At 33.6% G+C, this 23964-nt stretch overlaps 1 protein-coding gene and 1 pseudogene across 1 annotated transcript; both read right to left on the bottom strand.

The window, feature by feature from the left end:
• Positions 1–4586: 4586 nt before the first annotated feature.
• Positions 4587–12499, bottom strand: LOC105785281 (lysine-specific demethylase JMJ21). The gene is made up of 16 exons (XM_012611272.2): positions 11958–12499; positions 11734–11844; positions 11568–11623; positions 11320–11462; positions 10888–11085; positions 10536–10735; positions 10123–10222; positions 9452–10027; positions 8871–8993; positions 7395–7475; positions 6985–7316; positions 6606–6872; positions 5953–6037; positions 5664–5874; positions 4990–5158; positions 4587–4893 (listed from the first exon to the last, which is right to left on the bottom strand). Exons 1-16 carry the CDS (start codon positions 12107–12109, stop codon positions 4728–4730), a joined length of 2970 nt encoding a protein of 989 aa, XP_012466726.1. The 5' UTR covers positions 12110–12499; the 3' UTR covers positions 4587–4727.
• A 2045-nt stretch (positions 12500–14544) lies between these two features.
• Positions 14545–16255, bottom strand: LOC105786870 (uncharacterized; annotated as a pseudogene).
• Between the last annotated feature and the right edge of the window lie 7709 nt (positions 16256–23964).

Below are 23964 nucleotides of genomic sequence, written 5' to 3'. Positions count from 1 at the left end.
GTCACGATGTATTGAATGTTATATGATAATATGTCATATAAATTGAGGAAGAAGAACTTTTATCTAGTGACATGATGTTATTTTAATGCCAAATACTTGTTATTAAATGTATTTTATTTGAAATCCTGAGTAGGTCCAAATTTTTTTTACGTTACGTTTGTTAAAATGCGTGACTTTACATGTTGGCAAATTCATCGATAAACAAGGTAAGCATACTGAATTTTCATTTGAATTTACCGATCTTTATGTTTATGCACTATTTTCCTTGCGTGTAGGTTTTGTGTGGTGTTTTTGAAGCTCGACTGATCCCTTGGGACATCACACCATCGTGGGGCTAGAAGAGTGAGAAACTAATTTAAGGGTCTGTTTGATTGCCAGTAAAATGTTTTCCGTAAAATGATTTCTGGAAAATGTTTTACTTTTTGTAAAATGATTTCTTGGAAAATATTTTCGGTGTTTGATTGAATCTGTAAAATATTTTTCATTGCTTATGATTTTCCAAAATATTTTCCTAAAAGTTGTTTTTACATATATTAATATATATTAATAAATTTTATATTTTAAATTATTTTTACATATATTGCAATGATTTATTTATAATTAAACATATATTGCAATGATTTATTTATAATTAAATAAATCAAATTAAATATATAATAATACTCAATTATTAAGCTAGAATATTAACCGTATGAACTAGATAAATGAATCAATGAATCGTAAATTAGCAGCAAACTTTATTCAAAAAACATTGAAATTCAATTTTATCGTTCAAGATTTTGATGTTTGTATATAATCTTGTCAATGTACACTTCTTAATTTGAACATCTATGGAACTGCCAGATCTCTTTCTTGAACTTTTTGTGTATGAAGAAAGGGTTGGAACTTGGAAGTTGCGAGTCACTACAAAGACAGAAAGAGCCAAAGATTGAAGAGAGTTAAAGCAAAGGATAGAAACCACAACATGAAAGCCGTAGTTGCAGACAACTGATATCTACTGCATATCTTTGACGGGCAATATGTCGAGCTGACATTGACCAAAAGACTTGTCACACTAGCAGTTGAGCAAGCCGCGACTAGTGAGAGAAATGACAAGGCCTAAAATCAGATAAAACACATGTTTTTACATCAAATTATGATAAGGGAAAACACCATGGTGATGATATGCATAATAAGCCTTGTAACATACCTAGTCTCCAACAATGACAACCAGCAGTACCCTTGGTTGTCGTGGTAAGCCTTTAACGAACATGGAATATGTATCAACCAATGCTAATGACACACTCTATGGAGTCACTAAACCCATGACTGTCACCAAGTAGCTGCGAAAAAATTTAAAGGAAACTTGGAAATTGATTTATCACCCAACAATTGGTGAGCAATAATGAAAACACAAACATTATCTTCTATATCATTATATCTAATGAGCAATTGAACATTATAGTTTGTACCTGCAATTGATCGAACAACACCATAGACAAGGCAAGTTTAGACATTAGAAGACCTTATCCTATGGCAATTTTTTTATCATTCAATAGCTTCTGTTACTAGTGCAAGGGCTTTGAAATTGCAAGAACATATAAGGTAAGACGACCATGCCAGTCATAGCAAATTAGTACTTATGGTCTTATGTCATAGCAAATTGGTACTTATGGTCTTGTACAAATGCTCCCAACATTGTGCATTTTATACACAAAAAAAGACACATTTTTTGCATTTCCATTCACCTAGTGAAAACTTTTAACAGAGGAAGGAGAATAATAAATAATTTCAATCTGAATAGAGTCAAAAATAAGAAGTTCGGAAATCCAGCCTTGGATAACAAATATCATCAAGAATAAGTTATCTGTGTTTCTTCTCACCGCAGTATGGTAGAAACAAACTTTTATTGCCTACAAAGGATGGAAGATGCTAACTCAAGCCTTAAAATAGTTCATACATCAGAAGCTGCATGCGAGCCAATGGCACCTTAAGAGGCATGAAACTTTACACAGTTAGAATCTTCACATATACCCCTAAATTTCAGACTTCAAACAACAGAAAATGGTAGATGAACTAGCTTTTTATAGTGTCAAACATGCTGCATTGCAACAAAATATTTCAATCAATATAATGTGATTCATTAATAAGATCATTTTGCTACAAAGATTTCAATCAATCCAAGTCTGAATTTTCCATTTTCAGATGAACCAACAAGCTACCTTCAGATCAAATCCTGGGGTATCAATGATGGTGAGGTTAGGACAGTGTGCAAATTCAGCTCTCATTACAATTGGCTTAGGAGAAACTGAAGTTTTAGTCTTCTTCAGAAGTGCCTCGGTTCTTGATTTTATGACATCTGCAATTGTTGATGCTGAAACAACTGGACTTCCATATTCTTTAGAATCTTCTTCCTGTTTTCAATTGTCAATTTTAAGTATCAACAAAAAAGAAGACAATGCAAACATAGGAAGCTGCTCAAATGGAGCATTTACTCAATGAACACCCAGATGTTACATAAAAAACTTTTTTCTAGCAAACATTAACCCTATAGTTTAAGATTATTCAAATCTAAAACAAAATAAATCCTTGGTAAATAGATACATTATCGATATTTAACAAAATTGATCCGTCTAATTTATTATAAAGAAATTTTTCGATCATAGATTCTAAATATTTCTTTTGATTATACAATTTGAAATTCTTCCATCCAAAATCCAGTTATTACTTCATATAAATTAAATAAACACAGATAAAAGCTCGATTCAACATATAAAAAAATCAATAAAAAACTTTAAATAGAAACATAAAAACAAACCCCCTAAAAATAAAGTTATTAAACCAAAAGCACCCAACTCTGAAAGTAAAAACCACCTGAAAGCGACAACGAGGCTCAAGTGCAGAACAGTAATGAACCATCTGCAAAATGAGAGGTTGACGAGTACCCATTTCAATTTCACGCACATTGAAACGGGATCCAAGCAAAGCTTCAAGGAGAGAGCTTTTTCCATCAGATTGACTGCCGAGGGCTACAATTTTTGGGAATCGGCAACTTCTCTCCGAAGGCCACTGCCATGGCTTGGAGGCGATTGTAGGCTTCGAAACGGGAAGGGAAGGGGTAGGGGAAAGGGAAGGAGAAGGGGAAAAGGGAGAAGATTGGGTCATTTTCCGGAAAATGTCTTACCGAATTCAAAACGGTAAGACATTTTCCTAAAACAAGAACTCCTTTTCCTGTGTATTGTAAAATATTTTACAATAGGAAATCATTTTCCGCCAATTAAACACTGGAAAACTTGTAATTGATTTTTCGAAAAATCAATTCCACCAATCAAACAGACCCTAAATAATTAGGGAGTCTAGGTCTTTTTTGTATGTAAGTTAGTTTCATTGCTACTTGCAAGTCTTGTATTAAAGTGTAATTATTTTGGCATGGTCCCTTGAGCATGTGGTGTTGGCCATAAGGTTTAATTAGTGGCCTTATCTTACCTATTTTTGTTTCATGTTTTTATCTTGTAATGTGATTTGCTATAATCATATGCTAGTATATTTTAGATGATGACATGTGTGAGGATGAGTCATAGTTTTTAAGTGATTTCTTAAATAGAATACTTTATTAGGAGGTGTTTCAGAGTAATTTTGAAGTGCGTTTTTCGTCCCCTAAAGAAAGGTTTTGAAATCGTGCTTACCAAATTAAATAGAAAAAACAACTGTTTAATTATTCTTTTTTTTAAGTTCAAGTTAAGTTTATATCTTCTAAATGATTACTCTTTTTTCTTTCTTTTTTTTATGAGAGTCCGTATTATTCTAAATAAAATGTCACTCATGTTGTAGGTGAATATATAAAACAAATGCCAATACCTATAATCAAATTCGCATTCAAAATATCTTTCTATCAACTATTTATCCATTTTGAGCTTGTTTTTATTTTAACTGCTAAATTTAAAAATTATAAAAATATTGAAAAACATAAATATCCTTGCAATAAAATTTGTTACTTTTAAAATAAAAATACTTTTTAAATCTAACTCATTTAATCTCCTAAAATATATTATAGATGAAAAATACGCAAATTACCAAAATTATTAATTCGCAGCTGGTGATTGTGGGAAGTAATGATTGACCGAACTTTCATATCCTTGTATTTTGCATTTGTTTAAAACTACCAGCACAACAAAAACTTAACTTGAGGATGTATCAGTTAACGGTACAGAAATAAGAGTTTAGATAAAGGAACTCAACAATAAGCAAACTTTCCCAATCTGGCTATAAGTAATGTCACAAGAAAAAAGGGTTAATATATATGTGCATATATATGTATGAATGAAGATCAGCTTTAAGGAAAACCAAAGACCATCAAAATAATTTGAATAATAAGGAATCAATACCCCATACTACAAGTCAGTGTATTTTGACTCTCTGCTTAAAAAATAGACAAATTAATCCTTATACATTTGATTAAATTTAATCTTTTCTATTAAAAGTTTCATCAATATATACTACTACAAGCCGACAACTAACGGAATAACAACACAATGACATGTGACATGTTACATATACTGCTTACTAATGTGCATAAAACAGTTTCTAACAATAAAAATGAACAAAACTTTTAACAAAACGATCAGTTCTTATAAATTTAATGTACAAAATTTAATTTGCTTATTTTTTTAAATGAGAACAAAATGCAATTTGATTCCTAGTGCATGAGACTTAGGTTAAATGTCAAACACAAGTATGTGCATGATCCGTTATAAATTTGGAGTGGGAGTAACATGACAGGCAACGCCTTGATAGTTATTTAATTCTCCCCAAACAATTTGCTCAACTTCTTCCCATGTTTCTGCTGTTTGAAGTTCAGTCCATAGACTAAATATAGCACCCAAGACATTCTCATCATGCAAAATACAGTAGCACCTGCAAATACAAATAACCAGATGAATTTTTGGCACTGGAAACTGACAAGCATGGCGAAATTAACATCGAAGAAAAAAACTACTCGTTACTACTTACATAGCTTGGTATGAAAGTCGTCTGAACTTGTCATTAGCAGTGATTGATCTGTTCTCTGGTGTTTTTCGCATCAAAGGAAGTTTATAGCATTGTAGAAACTGCTTAAGGAGAGAAGAATTGCCTCTAAAAACATCTAAATGTATTGGTATCACGTCATATAGGGGATCGCCTGAAAAATGAAATTGAATTCAAGGTGGTGGATGTTGAATTTCTCTACTTACAAGTAAAAACCATTTATGCTAGATACAAGCATACGTCCGACACAAGTATGTTCAAACTTTTTAAAGTTTTCCACATATTTAGAAGTTCTTTAGATGGTCATTATCCCCATAGTCATGTCAAGATATGAGTCGGATGAGAATGTCGGACTTAGGCTCTTCGAGAAAAATAGAGTCAAAGTAACATATTTACTCATTGTTTCACTACTCCAATTGTTTACTCCTTTTAACATGAGAAATTTCAAAGAAAACCACAAAAAACACGTCTTCTAGAAAAAGATGAACTTCAGTTTGTTCTAAAATACAGGAAAGTTGCTTAGGTTAAATAGATATAAAGCAAGATCATATGGTTTTGAAGATTTCATAAGCAATATCATATGGCTTGGAGATGAATGATTTATAAACCAAAACAGCGTTATTTATAGCAACACGAAATGAGAAAGAAAATGCACTGACCTATAGAAAGATCGCTGAAATCAATGATGTAATTAGGGCGCCAAGATTTCACTTCTCCACCATTATTATGCCCATTCACTGAACCGTTATCCGTCAAGGCGGCAATTTCATTTGAGCCAAATGTACAGCATGGTTCCATGTAAACATTATCATCCATAATATCCGAGTGTATCCATGACAAAGGCTTTAGAGCTCTTTTCATGCCATTTTGCTATTAATAATGAATAGCGTCAGGTACAGCTGATAGAGAAAAGAGAAAAAAGACAAAGATAGTAGGACTATAAAAAACCTCAGATATAAAAAGCAGCTTCAGAAAATCATCAGGGAGGTATCCATCAATTTTCTCCATCAGCTTTTCAGGAACTGGCACCCCCCTACAATTCGGACAGTAGAATTTCAGAGGCAACTAATAATTGAATGCTATGATAAAGTAAATAAACAAAGAAGCTTAAAGAAAGGGAAAAAAAAGGAAATCTTTATCTGAGAAAGTGTTATGCCCATCGCATACTATGGGAACGCTATCATGGGATGATGACATGGCAGAACAGAATACCAAACTTGCAGTTTTAAGATAACTGATCTTGAAATATTCCAAAATAAAATGGCAACAAAAAATTCCCATTATATACAAGAGGCAGCAATGAGTTCCATAGAAACCAAAGATTAACCATGGCAAAAAAACAAGCTTTTGGCTGAATAGCAGTATAAAACGATGGGTCAAGGTCAGCACAGTTGGTATCACTCTGAAGAACACTGAAACATGTAATGTTTTCAAATGAGAACAGATACAGGGTGCAGACACAATGAAATAAACATGAGATCATTGATGGCAACTAGGAGAAAAGAAATAGAAGGAAAATCTCTTTCAAACATATTTTCAATAGAATCACTAAAGGTGTCAAAGTTGATCAACAAACTTCATTCCCAAACTAGATAGTATACCATTTATTCAAGCGGCTGGAAACATCCTTCTTCTTCTGGCTTAGAGTTCTCACGAAGATTTCCCATTCAGCTGGAATGTGAATATCTAACTCGTTGCAGGCAACGTTGATGTCCATGCCATTGGCAAAAGAAAACTCTTTTTTCTGTTCAACAACTGAAAGAGATGAATTTCCCAAGGAAGGATACGGTAAACTATGAAGGTTTTGCAGTTGCTCTCCTAAAAAGGAAGCTAAGTTAAGCACATCTTCCCATGATAGTTCATCTCTTCTGCAATAGAAAATAAATAGAAGATTAATAATTACACCAATTCTACTTTTGCCACCTCTTGTTCTAGAAGTTAAAATCCAAAGTAAGACATTGTAAAATTAAGAATACTTACAACTCAGCATAAATCTTTCCTTTGCAACGCTTTGTTATAAGATAAGGCCAGATACTATTTGATCCAGCTGAACTGTCTGGTCCAGATTCTGGTAATCCAGCTTTTCTATATTCGAACAGTTTCTTGCTCCGTATACCAAAGGGGAAAACGTCACCTTTTCCCGTTTCTGGAATCAAATTGCACTTTGCAAGCACATCAGGAACTTTTTTACCATCCCAAGAATCAATTTCGAAAGATCCATTTTCCAAGTGCAGAATCCCACTAGCCAATACAGTAGGAATGTAGTTTTTCAGAGGGGAATCAACTTCACAAAGAGTGTTGTAGAATTCAAGCTTCACAGAAAGAAACAAAAAGTTACAGCATTTAAAAGATTCCATGGACGAAGAGTATAAATTAGCATATACACCTACCTCAGTGCCTAAACCAAGTATTGAAGCTTCCAGCCCTCCTTCAACAAAGATTTTAACCACATATTCATCCATGACATAAACCTGTTGCATAAGAATTAGAACAATCAATCAGAACTACAAAGAAATCTGTGGTAATAAAATGATTGATTTATAAAACCTGTTACTCATAAAAAATTGACATAGAGATCGGATCCTTTAACATCAAAGTTCATATCAGCAAGCACTCAGATCAAATATGGAAATCATTTTTCATTCTTTAGGACTCCTTATCAAGTACTGAGAAGTTATGTCAAAGTAAATGTGTCCAATGGAAATGAGTATTATGACCGGTGGTGGATCTTGGCATTGAGTTTAGAGGGGACCAACCATAAGACTAAATTTATATATTGTTTATATAATATAATTAATTAAGATATCTTATCATGTTTTACCAATATAAGAAAATATAAACAAGTACTATACTAATAAAACAAAGAACATATAAAACTATAACTTTTATTGATTCATAATAAATGTATAAAAACACTTAGAAATCTTTCTTTTGATAACAACCATATTATTTGCAAGAAACTCAAATCTTTGGATCTTGTTGCATATTTTTTAACAATAATTTAGCAAATACCCATTTCATAAGAACAAAAGCACCTCATCGTAGAGTAACATAAGCAATAAAAGGAGTATAAAAGAGGGGGAAATTTATCTAGAACTTATTAAACATGTTTAGAGAAAAGAAACCATAATAATAGAAGTAAAATGAATTATCAACCAATAACAACCACCAACAAATCCACAATCTTTTTCTTCTTGACCACTTACGAATCAATCAACACAAACTTTTACATTGATTCTAAAACTTTCAACGAAAGTTGTGGATTTGGAAATGAAAGTAGAAGACAAGTACAAGAGAGCAAAGCTAGGAAAATATTTTTTGACATTTCAACACTATTGGTTCAAGTCAGTAGAGAAAACTAATATTTAGAGAAATTAAAGTTTAGATGATCGTGACATTTATGATATTAGATGATTGTGACTTGAAATTTATGACAAAACGATTATTTTGAAGAGTTTGTGATTAATGATTGGAGATAAAATGGAAAGATAAATAACAATGTATGTTTAATTTCTTTTAGTATAATGCATAAATTTAAGTTATATACATACATAAAGAGTTTAGATGATGGTGCCAATTTCATTTTATTTAGTATATAACTATACATGTATCAAGGGAAATTAAAAAAAATTTTTGGGGGCCATCAAGGGAAATGCTCTTTTTTTTTTTTTTCTCTTTTGTGTGTAGGTTCCACCATTGATTATGACATTAGCGGAAATCATGCCTATCCCACAAGGTAATGATGACAAGTTCTGTAGTAACCTAGAAATGATTTCTCACAATCAGTTCCCTTTAACTCCAAATATTTAAAAGAAAACAGCAGTTAAGTGAGGAACAAAAAATGACAAAAAAAAAAAAAAACTCACAGGATTGCTGCCTGTTCCCACAGGAAGCTTCTCATCATCATTGGGAAAAGGCAAATTGTGAAATGAGCAGATTTTCCCCAAGCACTCCAACCATTTGTCTGCGTTTATTGCAAGACATGCTCCCTAAGACAATTAGAGAAGAAATTAAATAATAATAATAGAAGAAGCAATTACCAGAGAGAAGAAGCCATCCAGCCATGATAATTCAAATATGTAGGGAAAGGAGCTCACGATCATGCAAATCTTCTAAACAACCTATATGATCTGCTATTTCTCTTTTTCAGCAATTACCAGAGAGAAGAAGCCATCCAGCCATGATAATTCAAATATGTAGGGAAAGGAGCTCACGATCATGCAAATCTTCTAAACAACCTATATGATCTGCTATTTCTCTTTTTCAACTATTTGCAATTTGTTTCTGAGAATACCCTTTTTGGAATATGCCTAGTTCATCTCTCTTAAAACATATGGGAACCTATTAAAATTTTCTTAGGCAACTCATGCATAGGAAGAGAAATTGAAGTAAAAGAAATAGACTGGATTGGTGGGATGAAGACACTTTTGTTAAAAATGTGAAATACCTTCCAAATCAGCTCTCTCATTCTCGGTTTTCCAACCCAAAGCCTGGAAAGCCATTCCCTCATTTCTCGCGGCCCTATGCAATTGCCCGAGCTCCATGGAGAAGTATAGTGGTCCTTTTCTCTATCCAAAAACATGGTCAAGTAATTTATATCATAAGAAAAACCATGTTTCCATAAATTATATCTTCTAGAAGCAGCATTAGCTGTTTCTTCATGATTTTCACTCTCTTGGGATCTTAGAATTTTGACCCGCTTCTCTTTCCTAGTCAGGTCTGAATTATTAAAATTGTCTTTGTCACAGGACATGTTTTTCTCCATGTTCATTAAACAGCCTCCATCAACAGCAAGTAATCCAACACGACAAACTCCTTTATGTTGGAATCCTGGAGCCATATCTAGACATACAAATTCGAAGTTCCTTGGATTTACAAAATTTTGTGTCACTGCAACAGTTGTTTCCAAATTCAGGACACAGTGCCACCATCCACTTGGAACAAATATCGTCTCCCCAGGTAGCTGAGTACACTCAATTGGCTTGTCTTCATCAGCAAGAAGTGGATAATAATCTAGCCACCACTGTACACAAAAAGAAAAAGGAGATTCAACAAAAGTAATCCCAAGAAATGTGACAAGAACTAGGAGATCAAGCAAAGGACCATAGTTTAGATTACCTGTAATGATGATGGAGTATCAATGTTGACATCACCATCTTCATCATTTACATGCACTGTAACGCCCAAAGGAACTCTTCCAGGAGGATACAACGCCCACCTGCCCAAAAAATTGACAAATGACATCCTGGATATCAGCTTTTCAGCCATAGTGAAGAAACAAAAAAGACAACCTTATGCAGCCAAATTCAGTTATCAGGCAGTTTATAGTAAACCATACACTAATAACCAGAGCACTAGAATAAGGTCCAATGAAATCAATAAAAGATAAAATTTAATGAAGTTGTTGGATATTCCTAAATGAGCTCCACAAACAGACTTCTACTGTTATTAAGCAGGAGGCACAAAATGTGAAATCCAAAATCACCACATGGAAGCATTTTATAAATACAGAGGTAACATCTCAAAAATACCTTTTACGACCACATAGAAGAGTATTCCAGGCGCTGGTAAGTGCTGGATCAACATGCCAAGAGGCACCAGACCTCTCTGGCCCAATGATAAGCCATCTGAATGGTGGTCGACTATCTCTATCTAGAACATCAAAGAAGTCTTCTTGAAATATTTGGGGCACATTGTAATCTTCCAACAACCCAGGTGCAGATTCTCCAAACTACATGACAAACAATCATAATACTTTGAAGTTTTTCTAAAGAGGCCACTATTCCATCACGCTCCCCAAGGAGAGGGAAAAAAAAGCCAAGCACATACTTGCACATAAATAGACACACAAATGTATGAATGTTATGACTACCCTAAGCTCACCTTGTGATCAAAAATATAAAGAGGATCCTCATCATGCTGTTCGTTCATGTATGATACATAATCCTTGAATTTCATTGAAATTTTTCCAGCAGTTCTTTGAGAGATCTTAAATGCTGTATCTCCATATTTGAGCAGTAGTTTGTCAATTGTCCAATTAGTCCTTGCGGGCCAACACTCGGCCAATCCAGTGAGCAAAACCTGGAATGTGAATTAGCAAGAACCCCATCCAAAAAGCAGAAATTGTTATGCAGCTGCTTAACTCATAATATCTGGCATTAATGAAGAGTGCAACATTTACAGATATAATGCAACAGATTTCTTTTAAATACTCAACAAAGGACAAATATGTAGGGGATACCATAGCAATCATTGACAGAAGCAGTGAGTTCAACACAATTTACTGAAAACAAACATAAAATATATGTAGCATACCGGTTTTTTCCTATCATATTCGCGATCAAACTGTTCCTTCGATAAAACGTTTTGTCTTTCAACATTTCCATCATCGAAAGAAAACCCGTCTAATGTAGAATGGCACCTATATAATCTTTTGTATAAGAAGAAAGAGTGAAATCCTGCACCCCCCGCAAAAAAAATGTTAACAATCACTCAAATCAATGCCATCATTTAAATAAAGAAAGAATTTATTTTCATAAAAACAAAAACGTGAGGCTATTTACCATCAAACTGCAATGGTTTTCGGCAATAGTCTATATATTTATTCGGCAAATTCTCTCTGCATTAAAATAATTATAAAAAAAAGCCAGCGATATTATATACTAAAATACAAAATTGAAGCAAAAAGAAAATAGGAAATTTAAGTTTCAGTTGCAAAGATGAAAATACAAATGCAACGTCGTCTTTTTCCAAGAGCCTTTGTATGGAAGTGGACCGTTGACTTTCTTGAGGCAAAGGCTCATCCAAAGCGGCTCTTCATTGCAGAATATATACATAACACTAAAAATGCAAACTCAAAATAAGAAAAATATATTAAACAGAAGAAGATATAAAAGCGAAATACGGGAATTGGAAAAATTAAGAACAAAAAGAGAGCAAAGAAAAACAAAAACCTGCTGACACAAGCGAGACGAGCTATATCTCGAGGAGTGAGGTAATCTAAGATGGCACAAATGAGTTCATCGGGGAGGAGGTTGAAGTTGCCCAGGGCATCCACGCGGCGGTCTTTGAGATGCAAACTCTGGGATTCATGAGAATTTTCCATTGGGGGGGGGTTCAGAGGGAATATGGGAATCGATCGAAGCAAACAGATTAAAGGTGATATAGATTTGTTTCGTCGCCTTTTAAACAACTTTGCTTGGAAATAACGCAGAGCGCGTTGCCACGTGTCTAATAAGGCTTTCTGGGGGGCTTTCTTTACCGTGTGCTAGTCGCAGCCTTCCTTCTATGCTATATATTAATCAAAATTTATAACTTCCATTGGAAGAAAAGTCACAAGCAGAGAAAGATGTCTCGCACAAGATAAATAATATGGGTAGTACAAGAGAGAGTGCAAGAGGTCGAAAAACCCTAAGATACAAACTAAGGAAATAGGAACAATCTTCAGTTGAATCAGGTTTCCACCATCGAATATAAAAAAAAGAAGGGGAGACTCACGCAAATAACATTAGCAGACAATCATCAGGGAAAATAACTAGTTGATTATTGCTTTTGAGAAGTAATTTTTAAAAAGTACGATAGAAAAGTATTTTTTTGAGAAGTACTTTGACAACTGCTTTTAAAAAATTTAAGTGTTTGTTATTGTCGTTAAAAAGTACCTTTTAGAAATAAAATGTCTATTTTAGACATGAGTTTATAAACTAATAAATATGTATTTAAATAATATTCAAATTAATTAATATTATGATATTTTAGTAAAAATATAAAAATAATTTATTATAACTTATTGTTAATATTTTAATATATAATATTAATTTTAAATACTTCTAAGTAATTAATATTAAATATTTATTAAATTTAATTAGAATTATAAACTATATTTAAATTTTAAATATAATAATTAAATATTTACATAATTATATTATTTTAAAATTATTTTTAATTTTTAATTAATACTTTTAACACATTTGTATTATTTTATTTTAAAATGTATTAAAACAGTGTTACTAATAGGGATGTCAATTGATAACAATTAGCAGTTCACAATTGACTCTTGTCCACACTTTTAACTTTAAACATCCAACAAAACTTAAGATGCAACATACTATTTTCTTGTCTTCTACCATTCTTAACATGTACATGGCAATTTGGGTTTTTTATATGTTAAATGGTGAAAAATTAAAATGTCATAAAAAATAAATTATCAATTTGGGTTTTATATGTTAGGCTTTATTTATATACAGAACAAGCATATCTAGAAAGCATATGTTCAGGTCATGCCAATTCTCGTATTTGATCACCATCCATCCAAAGAAAGGTTTCATGTTTTACTTACTTTTATCCAATAAACATCGACAACAAAAAGCCATCATACACATGAGAAATAATTAAGGAAGGTAAACTCGTACAGAAATTTAAAGAAGCCATTTCTCCATAGATATGCAAGGAGAATTAAATCCATAGAGTTTCTAAAGGGATGAACGATAATATCCACCAACAAGAGTAGGGAAATTTCTTTCATGCATTCACTCACATAACTATAAACCAACTAGTATTTTCTAGCACGAGATATATAAGTTTCTGATATTTATAAATTAACAAGTACCTTTCTTGATTCTAGATAATTTAATATTCCACACCAAAAACATCATAAGAGCAAGTTATAGTTGCTTGATTCTCATAGCAGTCTTCATGCAAAACTTAACAGGGAATTTTGTAGAGGAAAAACTATGATAGATTTCATATAGGCATTTTCATCAGAGAGAATTACAGACCATTGCCAATAATGTGAGTTAAATCAATATGATGCATTATCTCCACCTAAGTTGGAGCAAAAAACTTTATAGTGATGGAGGTGGAATCTACATTACTTACAGCACCCTTGATGGAGCACCATCAATCATTTATTAATCATTCACCAAACCAATAACAAGCCACTAATCCATAAAAAAATATCTAAAAGAAGAGATGACCACAAAAGTACCAATACTACCCAGTCAACTTGGAAGTCATAGAAATGTTAACCTATTATTGATGTGAAATCTACAAATGTTCATGGACTAGCAAGCATGGTATCGGATATTACAAACAGAAAATGTAAAATTCAGTAGCATATTGAATCTAAGGTAATATGGAATAAGAAGGTCCTTCATACATTGGTGCATTAATCAAATTATTTTACATTGATATATATTAGTCGAAAAAAATGAAACTCTAACCAAGAAATGCAATGCCAAAAATCAGTTTCTTTGAACTACACTACATGGCAACAAAACAAATTTAACAAAACAGTGAAAAAAATTAGCATTATCACCACTAATTGTAACTCAAGCCGGTGCAACATTGATTTTGGACAACTCTTTCTCCTTGTGCTCCAGATACTGATGCAAAATCGCAAGCCTGGCAGTCTTAAATGCAAAATAGCCCAAAGCTGAAAAACAAGCACTATGAACAACTCTAGGCCCCAGTCCACTAGCCATCTGCATTCCTATTTGTTTAAAAGAAAGATACATGCAATTTCCTTATTAAAAATACTTCAGCTTCGTAAAACACTGGTTCTCATGCAATTGATCAAAAACATGATTTACAGTGACCTGTGAAAGATCAATCCAAAATGCATTTAAGGTTAGCAACCTGCCTGCAGCAGCAAATGACCATTTACATGCAAAACTATGGCATATCAAAATAGATATTCAATGGCAAGAAAATGAAAAGTTTCTAACAATTACCAGTACGAGCACACACCCTAAAACTATCGGTGTAAGTATATAAATAACATTAGAAATCAGCAAATACAAGAACCATCACAAGTGGATGTGCATTGTGCATAGTACAGAGACTGGAAACAATGACTAAAAGTTTAAAACAATCAACTACATTGTTGTCTGTTGTATTGAGACCATATTGGATTTATCCAACATAAGACTCGATTATTGCGAAGTAAAATCTTACAAACAGCTTAAAGAACCAATTTCATGAAGAAATACGAGATTATGAACCCAAAGTACATCAAAGATTTGATATGTGCCCTCAACTATACAAAAATTAACAATTAAGTGCCCACAATAGACATGGATACTTCCTCGAGCTCTTTTAAGTGAGGAACAACGTATTTCTCTCTGAACTTCTTGTCAGGCATCTTATAAATTGTAGTCATGCTAACTTTCCTTCTTAGCGAATTCTTACTTTCCAGAGTCTCAATAACCAGTAACCGAGGTTTCAGCCTACGCTCAAGGCTGCAAATAAGCACCATTGGGTGGCTTATTATAAATGAAATACCTACATTCGTTCTATTAAGCAAAAAGTCAGTGACTTGCTTAATCTTCCTTTTAGATACAGCAAACACCTGTGGTGTCCTCCTAAAAGTATACATGATATCATCTTCAGAGAAACCCAATTTCCTAAAAACTTCAATTTGAGTTCCCAATTCTCTTCACTCATTGAACTCAACATCCTAATAGCAGCAAGAAACATATTTGACTTCCTATCGAACCCCAAGGCATCTGCCCTTTCAACAAACTGCTTAATGCTCTCAGGTTTAAGCAAGAAAAATCTAGGAAAGCTGAACACATATGAAACAATTTGCGACGAACAAATCCCGCAATTTCTCAAGAGCTCTATATTAGGCATCATAGTCTTTTGCAAATCAGATTTGAGAAACCAAGCAGAAGTTCTCAATAACTTAACAACATCATCATTTGATCCTAAAACAATCTTTAAATCGGAAATAGAAGGTGCAATCCTATCATCCACGCTTCTAGTCAAAATCCAGGGATCACTAGCTACAATATCAGCAACATCATGGGTTGAAAATCCTAAATCCTGGAAAATCTTGAACTTGGGTTTAATGGTTTAATGGTTTAATGGTTTAATGGTTTATCTCCTATCCAATCTTCAATCAATTACGAAAATCAATCCCGGACAAACAAAAATATACAGAAGAAGAGAAGAGAAAGATAAACTCGCCGGCAGAGGGCAGAGGAACAAAGAACCGGCAGAGGGCAGGACAAAGAACTGGCAGAGGGCAGAGATGAGGGCAAAGAACCAGCAGAGGGCAGAGAGTAGAGAGCAAAGAAGGACGTTCGTGTGTGGCTAAAAAAGTAAATGAACCAGCCAAAAGCACTTTTTCGCTGAAAAGCTAAAAAATTTTACTTTTCCATCTGCCCCAAAGCACTTCTCAGCTTCTGAGAATTTGCTACCAAATGAAGGTTGTTCTTTATTGCTTTTCAAAGAAAAGCACTTTTCCAAGTAAAAGTCCGTCTCTTAAGCAATGAAGAACGCAGCCTAAGTTACAACCATCTCCTCTATATGGGCTTAACTCTGAATATCATTGTATAAAAGTCCAACTTTTAGACACTATCTCATCTATATGTTTAAACTAATGGACCATTTCCATCACATGGGATATGGGCTCAATCAATTAAATTAATACATATTATCATTTTTTATGTCATTGTTACACATAAATTTTTTTCAGTCAATTACAATCATTTAACTCCATCTCTCACCTAATCTTCCAATTTCACTCCATCATCCCTTCAACTGAAACTTCTCGAAGCTCTCAATAATTTCATTTCTCTAATATCAGCTTTAATTTAAACGAAAAGTTCTCCAAAAAAAGACTAACAATTTCGTTATTCATATATAAAAATATAAACTTGTTTCAACAAGCATGTTTTTAAAATGCAAAATCATTCATATAATATCACTCGCAAAATTTATTTGTAAAATAAAATTTTCACTATTTTTCTTAAACCAAAACAGTCTAAATGATGAAAATAGAGAAAATGTTATTATTTTAGAATTTAGAGTTGAATTGAATTTAAAAAAACTAACAATCTTTTTTTTTTGATAAGTGAAGAATTCATTACCAAAAAGCAAAAAAAAAAAAAACCTGCTACATGAACAACATCAATCAACAAGAAACTACACAACAAAACTATACTTTCATGTACTAGATAAGCCCCAATTCAAGCAAAAGTGTTTGTTAATGGTGTACGCCCTATTAATCTGTTTACCATTCAGCCGAATTCTCACCACTTCTTGAATTCTTGCAAGCAAGACCTCCACCAGTCGCCATTCCGCTCACACCAAATGATATGTATAAATTCAGTCCATGTAAGTTTGAGAATGCAAACTATGAGAGGCTTACCTTTCAAATAAGTCATACCCCAATTCAACTCTTGAATCCAAGTCCCAATAGATCTTGTAATACCATAGAGAACCAAAATCAATCCCCAAAGTCCTCGGCGAACTCACGTTAAAAAAAGATGCGATCTCTTGTTTCAGTAGCAGAGGAACATAAAAGGAAACTGCTATCAATGTTAATACCACAAGCAATTAACCAATCTCTTATAGGTAGCCTGTTAAAAATATCCATTTATGCAATAAGTGAGTGTTTAGGCACATAAAGTGGAAAGCAGGTAAACCTTTGCCTTTTACCTTTTCATTCGAGTAGGGGACCGCAAAATAGATTCAGTAGCAAGATCCCTCAGATTAAAGAGCCTCCTCCATGTCCAACTACTAGAGGAATTCAAAGAAACATTCCAAAAAGAATCCCCTTTCGAAACATACATTTGGATCCAAACAATCTATAAAGAACCCTCAGAAGCAAGCAAGACTGGAATTAGTTGAAACATGCAAGCCTTGTTCCACTCCTCTAAATTTTTTATGCTTAATTCTCCCTTTGACTTGAGTAAGCAGATGGTCCTCCAAATTACTCTAGCCCCTGCAGCACTGTTATTGGACCCATTCTAGAAAAATCTTAAGCACAACTAGGTAGTACTCTAGAGAACAAACTTAGGTAGAAGTTACTATCTGCTCTAGAAAGCTTGCACGCTAAAGAGAACATATTTGATCAGTTGAAGTCTGCTGCAAAATTAAGTGTTTGGCAGACCAATAATTAATCATGCAAGTTATCTTCTCAATCAAGGGTTTGCAATCAATATATGAGTCTTCTGGGCACCAAAGGCACACTAAGGTAATGTACATGGAGTGTAAACCCAATGACAACCACCATGAGATTAGTCTCAACACCAAACACCCCAACAAGGAAAATCTCACTCTTAGCATCATTGAGTTGAAGGCAAAAATAGTGTAAAATTCTAGCAAAATACACCAGACTCCAACCACTGAATCAACTAAACCTTTCACAAAGGTTAAAAGATCATCTATAAATGAGAGGTGAGTTAGGATTATCTTATGACACTTTGGATGAATGTCACACCCAGATTGTAAAATTTTATGTAGCAAAAAAGTTTGGCATACTAAATTGAAAGGTTCTCTAATCTGACAGGTTCTTTTTGCAAATAAGAACAAGTAGTGGGCTGGTTGAGGAAAATTTGGATTTCAACCATAGTTCCGTTAGTTTTGAACTAAATATATGTTAGTGAGAGACATGATGATTAAGGTATTTCTAGGTGGTTGTGAATTGGTTTTGGTGAAAGGGGTCGGAGGGACTATATATATCCTTCTTTGGGAAGGATTCTTTTATTTTTTTTGTTGTTCTTCTTCATTTCTCTAGTTTGCAATAAGAGAGAGAAGATTAAGGAATGTTCGTGCATGAAAGGGAGAGATTGAGGTTTAAGTCTTAGAAATTAGAAAACTTAATTAGAAATCTTGTAAGCTGGTAAGTTTTCTAATATCCTTGTATTATCAAAATTAAGAAAAAAAAGCTAGTTAAGGATTAATGGTTTATTATTGGTTTTACTCTGTTTTGGGTAAAATGGCGGGTAACCATTTAGATGACCCTTGCATGCAAAGAGGTTATGGTTTCTATTATAATGAATGGGCTTAGTTGGATTCTAAAATGGTTGTTATGTTGTATTGATCAAGGAGGCTCGAGTAACAAGGGAAGAGGGCTTAGTAAATGGATTTGGTGTCAACTTCCAAGTGAGTTCCTATACTCAACTAGTAAATGGATGTTTTTGTAGAGTTTCATGAGTATAATAGGTTTACTTTAGTGTTATGTGAATGATGAATTATCGAATGGCCGAACTACGAGTATGTTATAGTGAAGCAATGATGCATGGTAATTGTAAGTAGTGAAGTATGAAAATTTACTACTAGTTGTAAGCTAGTTGTGTTGGGTAAACGATTTGTTTGGTTTAATGCATTATTGTGTATTAAAATGATATGACTGGCTAATAGTATGTATGATTATGATATTTTAATGGAATGATTGGTGTGTTGTATGTCGTATGATTCATAGCATTTATTGGTAGAATGTTTGTACGATAAGCATTTTATTTATGTGGCTTTGTGGAGGTTTGGATGGTTATGCATGGGTTGCATATGCATTATATATGTGTGACTTTGAAGGAGGTTCTGTTGGATTGAGTTAGGAAATGAGATTTGAAATGATAATGGAGAACGGTGCGCACCAGTATATGAGACCCCCTTGTGTGGGACGTTTGAGAGCTACTTGTATGGGATATATAAGAGCCTTTAGTAAGATGAATGGAATACTATAGCCATGGAAATACCGAATATGTGGAAGTCCGTAAGGACTATCTGAAATGTGGGAAGTCCATCAGGACTATCTTATGTGAAAGGTCTGTTAGGGCTATCTTTTGTGGAAGTCCGTCAAGACTATCTTTTGTGGAAGTCTGTTAGGACTATTTGAAATGCGGAAGGTTGATCAAGACTATCTTATGTGGAAAGTCTGCCAGGACTATCTTTTGTGGAAGACCATGAGGACTATCTAATATGGGGAAAGTTCGCCAAGATTTTCGTTATGAGGAAAGTTCAATAGAACTATCTTATAAATATGATTCCATCCAATGTTCGTATGTATAAGTCCACAGAAAGGTGATCTATTATTTTTAAGAAGGCCATGGTGCCTGTGGTAACAAATAATGTGAGGTGGACACAAGTTATGACGGTCTGCCAACTTATTCTTACAATTGTACATATACCGTAGTGATGGAAATTCACCTTGGTGAGAATCGCAGGTTCATTTGAAGACTCAAATCTAAATTTATAAGCCTTCCAAGAACGAGTTCACATACTAGTAGCACATCTTACATTCGATCCCATTGTACAAGCAAATTTTATGGAAGTCATATTATATATGACTATCTGCCAAGTCCTTTTTGGTGATGATACAAGAGTATTCTCCTATACTTTTGAAATGAGGAAACCATGTATCTAAATAAGTATTGTGTCTGAAATACTGTGCAAGCTATTTGCTTATACAAAACTGTAAATGAAAGATATGGTAGTCCACCACAACTATCTCATAGCATGATTCTACAAATAGAGGATCCACTATTAAAAGTCCGCCTACAAGTAATATTTTACAAAGAGATAACCACCAAGAGGATTGTAAATTGAGTCTGAGTTCAGTAGGACAAACTGCTATTAACAATTCGTAATAGGGACTATTCGTCAAGAATGGTATTATGTGAATTTGTAGTCATTGGTGCAAGGCATATCAAGGGAAATGTTCATGGAGTATCTCTTACAGTTCTCTAGTAAGAATCCATGATGATTCCCTTTTCGATGAGGCAAATGCATGAGGATCTATGAAGGTAATTAATAAAAAGGAAGTAGAAAGGAAACCAAAATAGAATCATCTACTGTGAAATCGTATTAACATTATGTTAGTAAGGTATGAAGACTAATTAAGTTCTTTAGAACTTACTTGTGGTGTTGTGCATTGCAGGTAAATAGGGAGTTTTCAGAATTTGAGAAGAGACCGGACCAAAGATCGCCATACATGGGCAAATTTTGTTACATATATATAATATGCATATAGCGGGGTGACCTAGAGGCGGAGTCTTAGGGTCTCTGTAGTAAATGAAATTAAATGGTCATAATAAAAATTAATCTAATACTAAGTGATTATTTTAACATGTTAAAGTTTACTTGGTGAAACAGTTGTATATAAATTAAGGATTTATCATCGAAATAGATTTTTTGTAAAATTTGAAATTTCTTAGTAGCAGTATTATATATTATTTTTCTTCATTCTTTTATTTGCGAATAATAATGTGACAAGTTTAAGTTAAATTTTAAATTAGAGTGTAACATCGTATAGTTCGGACCTGGTGATCGGGTCGAGTATGCATGTTACAATTTTATTAATATCAAAGCTCTAATTTATCCGGTCCTCAGAAAATAGAATTTGGAAAGTTAGCCTTCTATGCATGTTATATGAATTTTGGTTTAGTCCCTTGAACTGCTTGAAGGTTATGTTGTGTGTGAGGTAGTTGAATTTTTGTAGGTGTATTAAGGTGAGAAGTGTAAAATGTGGAGCAGAATATATAAACTGTGAAGTTGAGTATGAATATTCAAAGGATCATAATGAAAAAGGAAAGTAAGAAAGAAGAGTAAGCAGTCATGAAAGCTAGAGAAGGATCTAAAACTTTCATTAATAAAAGAAAGAGACAAGTACAATTACAAAAAGAGAAAATTTAACTTTCTTCTTTATTTGGTGGAGTTCTTGTGGAGGGATCTTTTGGAGCATTTTCCTCGAGGGCAATTCATTCTAGAAGAGTGGGGCTAGTCACCCATGGATCTTGAGAATAGAAAAGCTTACCTAATTTTCTCTATTCCTTTTGAAAATTGTCCTACTCTTCGCTTAAGGGATTGAGAATGTCAAAATTAATATCTGAATTGGTGAGTTTGCACATGTAATGGAAATTTACCAAACTCACATTAAAAGGACCCGTAGTGACTTGTAAATACAGTATCAAATTTGATCTTAACTTAGCCAGATAGCTCTTAATGCTAGCACTAGTCTCTTCTTTATAATTCTCTAGAGCCTCGTGCTTTTCTTTTTGGAGCTGTTCCAAGTATGAGAGGCGTTGTTCCTCTAGAGCCTTCTTATTAGCCTCTAGTTGGTAGATCTTCCCATTCATTTCCTTCTCTAAGGAATTGTACTTACCCTCCTAAATAGAGGCAGAATCAGAAATATCTTGGTTTTAGCAGCATGTACCCTTGTGAATGTGGTAGAGCTGAGCAAGTGATTCATTAAGAATACTCATAGAATTTTCAGACTTGATCTGCTTGGCCTTATTCTCTCTATAGTCTTCAGAAAATGGCCAACCAAGAAGTTTGCATTCTGCCACCATTAATTGGAAAGAACCCACCAACTTTTCTAGTGTAAGTTTCTAGGTAGAAGAAGAAGACGAAGAAGGGTAGATGTTTTCTCTTAATTCTATAGATAGACCCCTCTTCCACTTCTATCTGATTTCATTGGGGGAGGAGAGATATTGACTTGCTCAAATGCGGTCTCTCCAACTGAATAAGGTCTGTACCTTGCCCGACAAGGCAGTGAGTTGCAAGGAGATGAAAGGAGAACCCTATGAAAGGATCGAATGGTGCCAAAGGTAGGCTCTGCAGGAGCTAGTGTAGTTATAGGAATGGGCGAATCCATGGGAATGGTGAACTCTAGTGGTGACTCAGGAACTTAAGGGGTATCAGGAGAAAAAACCCTTATCTCAGTTACCATTGGAGCCTTTTGTCACGTGTGAATATGATATGTGAATTGTGCAAGTATACATGTCGAATCAAGTAATAAAGTGATAAGTAAGATAATCTCCACAGGGATCAGATTAGGTATAAAAGTGGTCAAGTTATTATAACGAATTATGATAAATTCTATGGCAAAACAAAGATAGTATGCAGTGGTATTTTAAAGGAATAATAATATGTGTAATATGTATAACTGATAAATAATGGAAAATGGTATGACAAGTCAAGAGTTAAAATGCAATGGTAATTATAAGGATAATTATGTGAATAATATGTGAACATATAAATAAACAACTAAGAATGCTATGGCAAATATATTACGACAAAGGATAGAGGATAAAGAGTCAACGATGTTGATTTGGAAGGTCGGGATTACTAGAATTTGTCCTTACAAACAATAATGCCTCGACAAAACCTTACTTAATCTACTACTCGAAAGAGTTCTAAAATGGTATGCTTCTTTCAAGAGCAAAACCTCAAGTTAACTTGCCTTAAGTGATATATGTCTATAGGCCATTAGCACGGTATCCTGGATTGTTTGTTTTCTTTCCATATTGTAACAGCTCGATTTAGACCCTAGTCGGACAGTGGTTTTGGGACCACAAATCTGAGTTAGAAAAATATTTTAATATTATTTTCTGTGCTTATAGTATGTGAATTGATATTTGTGAAATTGCCGTGAATTATTTATCGTTTGTGTGCCTATTTGTGAAAAAAAACTTAATTGCAGAAAATGCAAAAGTTGTGTGCCATTTGTTAAAGTGCCGAATTGACATGGCTTTTTAAATATGAGGTCCTTATGATGCAATTAGACCATTGAATTAATGCATGGACTAGTATGGACATTAGTTAGTGGGATTTTAATGTTATATGACTAAGGCTAAAATGATAATTGTTGTATTATTATGAATTATATTAAAACAAAAAAAATGATGGCCATTTTATCATCTTTTATGGCCGAATGAAGCAAGGAAGAAAGCTAAAATAGGGTTTTGATATTCGGCAACTTGGTAGCTTGATTAGGTAAGCAATTTTGCTCGGTTTTTGATGATTTCTATGTTTTTGTGATCGTTGCTTTGAGTACTAGCTAACCCGTGCCTTAATTTTTGAGTTTGTTAGTGATTTTGAAAAATTCCATTGATGAATCCATGAGTTTTATGATGTTTGATAATGAACTATGCAAGCTAGGTGTTTGATATATATGTTTTGTAAAATGATTTTTGACAAAAATGTCAATTAGGGATTTTAATTGAGAAATTTGTAAAATTTATGGGTAAATGTGTAAAATAAATAGAAATATGGGCTGCTAATATTGTCATAAAGATTCGGCTATGCATGGGTTATGGCCTAAATGCATAAATTTGTCATTTTGTGTGATAAAGACTAATTTGCAAAGTAGTCAAAAGCATAAGGGATAATGTGTAAATTGCCAAATATGTGAAATGTGGATTAAATTGTATTGAATAGTTACTGAAAGTACCA

Source organism: Gossypium raimondii, chromosome 1 (genome assembly GCF_025698545.1).
Source record: "Gossypium raimondii isolate GPD5lz chromosome 1, ASM2569854v1, whole genome shotgun sequence".
NCBI lineage: Eukaryota > Viridiplantae > Streptophyta > Magnoliopsida > Malvales > Malvaceae > Gossypium > Gossypium raimondii.
This window is presented reverse-complemented; position numbering and strand designations above follow the sequence as displayed.